This window comes from Capsicum annuum, chromosome 10, assembly GCF_002878395.1.
Source record: "Capsicum annuum cultivar UCD-10X-F1 chromosome 10, UCD10Xv1.1, whole genome shotgun sequence".
Lineage (NCBI taxonomy): Eukaryota > Viridiplantae > Streptophyta > Magnoliopsida > Solanales > Solanaceae > Capsicum > Capsicum annuum.
Window position 1 is genome coordinate 32661371 of NC_061120.1, and position 8680 is coordinate 32670050.

The 8680-nt window shown below is 31.5% G+C and overlaps 1 protein-coding gene across 2 annotated transcripts in view; it reads right to left on the reverse strand.

Annotated features, from left to right (window-relative positions):
• Nucleotides 1-2995: 2995 nt before the first annotated feature.
• The window catches only part of LOC107845348 (heterogeneous nuclear ribonucleoprotein Q), an 11213-nt gene continuing 5528 nt past the window's right edge, over nt 2996-8680 (reverse strand). For both annotated transcript variants that reach the window (XM_016689619.2, XM_016689620.2), the window contains exons 7-9: nt 3859-4037; nt 3682-3767; nt 2996-3427 (exon numbers count right to left, since the gene is read on the reverse strand). In XM_016689619.2, the coding sequence (XP_016545105.2) occupies nt 3286-3427; nt 3682-3767; nt 3859-4037 (407 nt within the window). In that variant the 3' untranslated portion in view covers nt 2996-3285. The remainder of the gene's footprint in view (nt 3428-3681; nt 3768-3858; nt 4038-8680) is intronic.

Here is an 8680-nt window from a genome sequence, read left to right on the forward strand (position 1 = left end):
TAAATAACAATAACTAACAAATTTTTTTAAAAAAATTGATTGATTTCTGCTGCTTCAATCGTGATTTTTAATGTATCGCCCGCAATTAATTATTATAAGTCACTTATGTACTGAAAAATTAATAATATTGAATACATGATTTTACTATATATATATATTATGAATAAAATTTTTTATGATATTTAAAAAAAATAAAATTACTACATATACTCAAAGGGCAAAAAAATAAAAACACACAAGAGATAAATGTAGTGAAATCAAGAAGCACCAAATGAATTATTAACATTTGTAACATTCAACACATTTCTAAATGTTTCCAAATTCTTCTTGAATCAACACATACACATAATAAAAATAATAAATAATAAATAATAATAATTATATTTTACTCTATCACCCCTCATTAATTATTATGGTCATTTAAGCATTGTACCACATAAGTTGAAATAGAAAAAATATTATAAATCACAATGATAAAAAATTTAAATTATTTAAAAAATATAATTGGTTATCGGCGACACAAAACTCTGGACAAGGAGAGTAGCATATATTATTCAAAAATTACTTAAAAAGTATTATAAATTACAATAGTTAACTACTTAAAACATCTAAAAATAATTTAATATGTTATATATTTCAAAAAAATTAAATGAAAAATACTAGAAATCACAATAATTAACAACTTACAAAATTTGAAAGATAGAAAATATTTGGTCGACTCTTGAAATTATATTAGTGTCACTGAAATTGAAATAGAAGAAAAGTATTATAAATCACAATAATTATAAACTTAAATTATTTTTAAATTATAACTAGCTATCAATGCCACAAAAAATTGGACAAGAAAAGTAACGTCTATTAATTTTAAAATTACATAAAAAAATATTATAAATTACAATAGTTAACAATTAAATTATCTAAATGCATATTAAAATAACATATGCTGAACTCATGCTAGATTTCGGATGAATTCTAGAAAACATATGCAATTCTTTTATTAAAAAAAAATTATTTAAATATATCAATATTGAAAAGATAAATAAATATCTTAATGTTGGGCCTGCGCTGACACGGGTCATGCTCCTCTAGTCTTATAATATATAACAACGTTTTTTTAGATATAGATTTACAAATTAATATCTAATAATAGTTTGTTTGTAATATCTTTTATAAGTAGTTTATTTATTGTCTTTCTAAATTCAATACACGCAACATAACTTTCAAAATATAATAGAAATATCCTATCTTTACATAAAAAAATTTCAAAATTTAACCAAACATCTATCAAAAATCTGTATTAAACAAAAAAAAAATAGATAAAAATAGAATAGAAATTACAGTAAAACAATACGATAATCAAAATTTCAGAATAATATGATTAAACCTAACCTTTAGGTACTCCTAATAGTGCCTCATAGCACCTTCCGGTGTTGTTTTAATATGTAATATTACTAATCATGCTTATAAAAAAAAAAAATTGGACCTTTAAACAAAAATTTTGCAAAGCTCGACCGAGCATTTGTCGACAACCTTTATTAATAAGAAAAAATGGATAGTAATAAAATAGAAATTTGAACAAAACAATATGATAATCGAGAAACCAAAATAATAAAATTGAACCTAATCTTTAAACAAAAAATTTTCAAAACTTAATTAATCTACCACCTGTATTAATTAAAGAATAGAGCATTAGCCATGCATCAAAATCAATAAGACTTTTGGTTTTAAATTATTTAAATCTAAAGCTAATTATAAACTAAAACAAAGAAAAAAAATAACTAAACTCAGGAACTACATTGTCGTACCTGATCTTCCACAGAGGTACTATGATTTGTACAAATTAACTGAAAAATAATTAAATGAAGTATACAATTTAACTCATCTCCATGAAAAGCTCAAGATCTTTCAAAGTTCCTCTTTGATCCTCTCCAAATCTTGACTATTTTGTTATGGTATGATGCTCAGAGTTCGATCATGAGGTTTGCTTTAAATATCATAGTTTTTTCTCGCAAATCAATAGCTTTTCCTTCCCTATCCATATTTTGTTTCTTCTTTACAACATCTCTTAATTGTTTATGAGAATTGAAAAATATGTGAACCAATTTAAGAGAAAATTGACGTTAAATTTTTTTTATAATCATATTATATGGTTTAAATCGAGAAAATAATTTATATAAGGTAAATTTTAATAAATAAAGTTCATAAATATTAGGATTCCCTAAGAAGAAATAATTAATATTTTAATTAATTTCAAAAGTATAAATATTATGAACAAAATTTTTCCTTGTTGAAAAGCTTAATTCCTGTATTGTATTTGAAACAATTAGGTTGCTTGTCTATTATAAACTTTCCATATATAATATATGAATTGGTTGATTCAATTCTAATTTTCACGTGAGTTCTTTATGAAATTACCAAAATTTCATTAATAATTTATTTATATAATTAATAAAAAATATAATTAAATGACTTTTCCTTTTTATAGTTTATCATAGTTCTCTTAACATCTATTTTAGGACTTTTATAATTTTTGAAATATATTTCCCTCTTACCATATAATTTAGAATTCCTTAATTAAATATTATAAAAATAATAACATAATATTGTAAAAAAAATAGATGAAAAAACAATTTTATCTATTGTAAAGTACTTTAATAAAGGACAAAAAGTTCAATTCACTTTTTTAAGATCTTCACACATATAATATATTATAAATTATAGATATAGAATATAGATATATATTATAGATATAGATTATTTTTATTATGACTGTACATAAAGTAGAATATCTTTTTGCAATCATTTTGACAATTTCTCGTTAATCAATTTTAAGCTGGAGAATACACACTCCTAACTTGATTGGGTGAATTATGACTTCTTAAGCTTATTTTGCCACCTCTAATCAACCTTTTCATGACACTGCAGTTTCGAGGCAGAGGGTCGAGGCTGCTTCATGTAAAATCCAACCTGGTACTACTACGATAAACAGTGAAGCTACGAAAACCCTTAAGCATTTCATCTCAACATTTCATGAACATTCAGCCCAACATTGGAGAAGCAATTTATGAACTAAAAGTCAGGCAGACAAAAGATTATGGAACGCCCAAGCATCTCCAACATCCTCGTTTAGTTACAATGCACATTTAAGTTGCTGAGATTGGTCTAACTTCTTAAACTTCCTTCTCTTTTTGTCAATAAAGAGGAAGTAGGAAATAGATGTCCTAGATTACTGGTCTGGTGTTCAATGTAAGTAGCAAGTACTATCACGTACAACACTTCACTGCTCTAATATGGTCGATAACGTCTACCACGGTTGGAATCATCTCCGCCACCACTGGATCCTCCTCGTCCATGTGGTCCACCAGCACCATTGTTCCTGTCATTCCTCCGAGGGCGAACTGGTGGTGCCTGAACTCCTGGCTGTTGGCTGCATGGGAAATATCACGAGGGTAAAAGGTTTGCTTTATTCCATACACAGTCAATTACTTCCTTGGTGCTTCTAAGATATGGCACTCACAAAACTACAATATTTCACCATTTATCTGAACATCTAGTAATAGTGCAATCATCAAATTTCCAGTACACAAAAAAATGAAAATCACACGAGTGAAGAAACTATACTGATTCCAGAATAGAGCTAGCGGCAATCAAAAATAGATGTTAAAATTTATTGTAACTTACAGAACATAGCCGATCTGACCATCTGGTAAAACCATTGGCACCATTTGCATACCTGATGGCATTGGTCCTCTACCATATATCATAGGCTGCAAAACAATAATAGTTGTCTATAAGATGAATATGATAAATGATAATGTGAAGAATCAGTGATGAAGACATGAAGAGCACAGAAAGCACCTGCTGGAACCCAGCAGCAGCACCATAACCAGCAGTTAGAGGTGCATACGGATTCACTGGAAATGCACCATATCCTGGATGGGGGATATAATTATGATGTGGTACAGCATTGTAAGGACTGGCTGCATCAAACTTCTTTTCAGTCTGAGGCTTTGCAAGAACTACTTCTAACACCTGACCTGCAATCCACATTCAATTGAGGTTATTTGCCTAGTGAAATACATAGGTAAAAAGAACTAGTTTGGTATACAGAGAATTCATATAGCTGACACCAACAAATTTCAGTTGAGGCGTCATGGACAGATTGATTGAAATACAGCAGCAAACACAGAACTCATCATACACATTAAGGGGAAGTATCTAGCTGTGTTTTTCAGCTCACATAAATATAATTTAGCGGCAGGGAATCGTGGAGTAATTCTTCATTTGAGAGCTATACAAATTTATATCACTATCATAAACTAACATGTTAGGGGCCGTTTGGTGTGAGGTACAAGGGATAAGTAGTCCCGGGATAAAATGAAGGATCATTTTATCCCATGTTTGGTTGGTGGTTGTTGGAGTCCCACATCGGTGGGTTAAAGGGTCCTTGGTCTCCTTATATGGTCTTGGGAAATCCTCCCCTTATGAGCTGGCTTTTGAGGTTGAGTTAGGCCCAAGGTCCATTTCTTTTTCAGTGGTATTAGTCAATATTGGGATAAGTTATCCCATATGCATGGTGGGATGGCTTTTGAGGTTGAGTTAGGCCCAAGGTCCATTTCTTTTTCAGTGGTATTAGTCAATATTGGGATAAGTTATCCCATATGCATGGTGGGATAAGTTATTCTGGGTAATTCTAGGATAACTAATCCAGGGATTAATTATCCCAGGACAACTATTTCCCAACCAAACCACCAGCACTGTTAACCTCTGAATAGAGAAACATCATACAGTTAACCATGAATGTAAATTTCAGCATCGTGACAAAACCAAACTAAATAAAGATGCACGGCATTTTAATCTAGTAATAAGATAATCCTAGTTTTAATGCGCACAAAATACCCGCTGATATTGGGAAAGGGAACCTCATACTCGTGGTATTTCCATTCTTTAAAACGTTACATAGCCCTCCATGCTACTATGTTGCTTGGACTCTTCAAAAATGTCGACGGGTGCGTGTAAGATCCTCCAAAATTAGAGCACTTTTGGATGATCCAATATGGGTGAGACAATACGTTTGGAGAGTCCGAGCAACATATTGTAACGATACAAAACCATCAAGGTATGTTCTGGCCTTACATTTCCACAATTATACATCAAAATTTTAGACCAATTAAATGAGATCACACACTAAATGCACAGGGAAATTCTAGAACATAATTCAGAGAGAGAAACTAAAAGTATTTACACGATTCCATATCAATACAATAGTGACAACACTGTTCAAAGCCAGCAGCCAATCAGCAGGAAATATACCAACACCAACAACCAACCCTATCAACCCATAGACAACTTTACCCTTTTATTAGGCATTGAGAAAAGTTTGTGGAAGTTGAAACAGGTTTAGGCTTTATCCATAAACTTCATTGGTAAAAACTTTTTCGAGAAGTTGAAAAATAACCTATAGACAACTTGAACCTTTTATTAGGCATTGAGAAAAGTTTGTGGAAGTTGAAACATATTTAGGCTTTTTATCCATAAACTTCATTGGTAAAAACTTTTTCGAGAAGTTGAAAAACTGTGAACGGGCACCAGTATTTCCCTGGAAATGCACCTTCAAACCAATATTTCACAAAAGTTACGTATTTGCAAATACTCATGCCCAAATTAGTATTTGCAAGAACTCCAGTGCAGAATTTGCAGTATTGGAGCATATTCATGCATAAACGGACCTTTGACAACTTCAAATACTAAAGCACTATTTTTAACCATATAACATGTATTCAAATAAAACTAACAAGCAACTCAAGGAATATGATACTATTGTTAAATATTTCACTGATTTTGGAGTGTTCTTGCTTTAACATTCAAACTAAGGGATGACTTAAGTTGAGGTAAAAGGGATAGGATGCCTCCTTAATTACGTTAGTTTGGGCCAATACATGCACCTCGACTATTCAAACAGATACCTACTACCTCCGATCAATTCAGGTATAAAATAGCTCACCATCAAGGTTTAGAGGGATGACAAGAGAACACCTAGGGGTCGTTGATAGAGTGTATTAAAAAGAATAATGCATGCATTAGTCTTGTGTATTACTAGTACCTTGTTTGATACATTTTTTAGCCTATGTATAACTAATGCAAGACATTAATTATACACTCTATTGTGTATTCAGGTGTGTATTATTAATACCTCAAAATCCATTGCAGTACTAATGCAATGGATCCAATGCATGCATTAGCATGATTAAAGACACAATTATCCCTCAAAAAATTTTCGGCATCCTTTCCAACATATATATGGTGGGTATTAGTGTCAAAAAAATGTTTTAGAAATTCTGTAATTCATGTTTTTTAATACATCAAACTAAATACTGCATAAGAAAAATACAAGCATAACTAATGAAAGCATAGTTAACACAAGCATTATTAACACACTATATTTAGCATTATTCTTAAACAACTCTACCAAACGACCCCTTAGTGTTTTTGCCTTCATTGGATTTACCTGAGACCTCGTGATTCTCTTCCCACCTCATTGACCACTACTAGGTCAAACCCTTGGATGCATGGTGCGATATGTCTTCCAATTTTATGTTCTTACTTTCTTAGGCTTAATATTTGTGACATTGCAGTGCAACCAAAACTTAGAAGTTAGAACAAACTAGATATATTCCAAAAAAATGATTATAGCAGTTACCCTTTGCCTAGCTTTAGTGGTTTAAAATAAAAATGCAACAAAACATCTGATAAGAAATGAACCATCGGCTAAACTCAAACCCAAAACTAGCTCACGGGTTGAGCATTACCCAGGACCACACAAGGAGTAGTTCCATGTCCATAGCACTGTGGGACAACTTAATCCCTCCCCATGCAACTAAAGCATGAACGTAATATGGCAGGTCAATATTGGGACTCATAATAATAGGTGTGTCATGCTATGGCACCATGAATCATGATAAGAAATGAACCATCAACCTAACTCAACCTCAAAAGCTAGCTCATGAGGTGAGGAATGTTCAATACCATATAAAGAGATCAATTCACACCCGACAATCAAAGTGGAACAACTTACCAACATCGGTAACGTGGTAACTGATTTTTCTTTTTTATGACTAAAGAAAACATTGAAGGCGAAATTTGACGGTAAATGGAAGATGCCCAATGTCTCATTCTCTCTAATTACTTGTACAAAATAAAAGCATTTTTACTCAAACGAGAGAAAGTAAATTTTGCATGAAAAAGAAATAAGCAACTGAGGACATGTAGTAAAGCACAAATGTAATGAAAGGTACTATCATTTTTCACAAGGTTAAAAGTGATTTCTGTTAAACAGTGTTCAAATGAGTGTCTTGCTCGGCAAAGCAAAGGAGGAATCCTTAGAAGTTGTAAACTCAAAGACACATCCCCAAAAAAGAAGAGACTCTTTTGTTACCCCAGCAGCATTCTCTTTTTGTAGGTTATTATCAATGAATTCCTCGTTACTTATCCAAAAAATGAAAAGATTCTTTTGTTGGATGTTTGATTTGCAGTATGACTTCTACTTGAAAGAGAGGATATATCACAGGCAACCATCACTTAATAATGACAACTCTATAAATCCTATGCATCCATTCCATTCATTCAAATCCTTTTCACTATATATCTACTACTTTAATTTGACACGGGATCCTTGTTGAGTGCAATTGAACTAAAAATGAACTTTGACAAATGTTGTTTTTGTGTGATAGGTTGAATCAGTTTTAGGCTTAACTGAAAATTTAACTGATCTTGCAAGTTCTGCAAGACCTGAGTAACAAAATTTTTTTTTTTTTTTTTTTTTGAGATGGAAGAGTAAGGAGGTTTCTTAATCTAGATTTAGTTGAACTAAGATTATCTTATGGTTTGGTACAGTCCAGACTTCATATCTTCCCCTTCATAGTCTTTAAGTAGATTTATTGAGTTGATGCAGGGAAAGGCTATAATGGTCACAGGATTCAGAAATACAAGTTTCAATACAGCTCTAATCTTTGAAATTTTTCTCAAAATCTTGAAAAGGAAAAAGAGCATACACAGATGAGAGTTGATCCGAAACTGGGATGTATCTAGAGCTTTCACCCCAATTCAAGACATAATTTATGATATAACAGAATCTGTTACCGGTACATTTTATGTATATAGGAGTTTCAACTTTCATTAGTAAATTTTCCAACAGGATTTGGTAAATCCCAAGTAAATATCAATTAGAACTAATAGCAAACTAGGAATTGTTCAATACTATGCCTCAGCTGGTACTAAAAGTTATAGATCCTTGAAGTCTCATATACAAATGAAAATTCTCAGACCATCAAGGACATTTTAACAAATAAAAAACATATCTCAAGCACATTCATCCCTACTCATTGACCACTTTAGGTATGAACTGAAAATAAACAAACTATTTCAATTCATCTCTGCTCATTGATCACTTTTGATATGCCCTCACAATGAACAAACCACTTTAATCGTTTCTATTTTCTTTTGCCCCCCAACTTGTAATCTTATATATAAAGAAAATTCAGAGATCATCAAGGACTTTTTTAGAAAAAGGGTTGTATAAATATCTCAAGCCACATTCATCTCTATTCATTGATCACTTTAGGTATGCCCTGACAATTAACAAACTACTTCAATCTATTTCTATGTTCTGAAGTATCCCCCC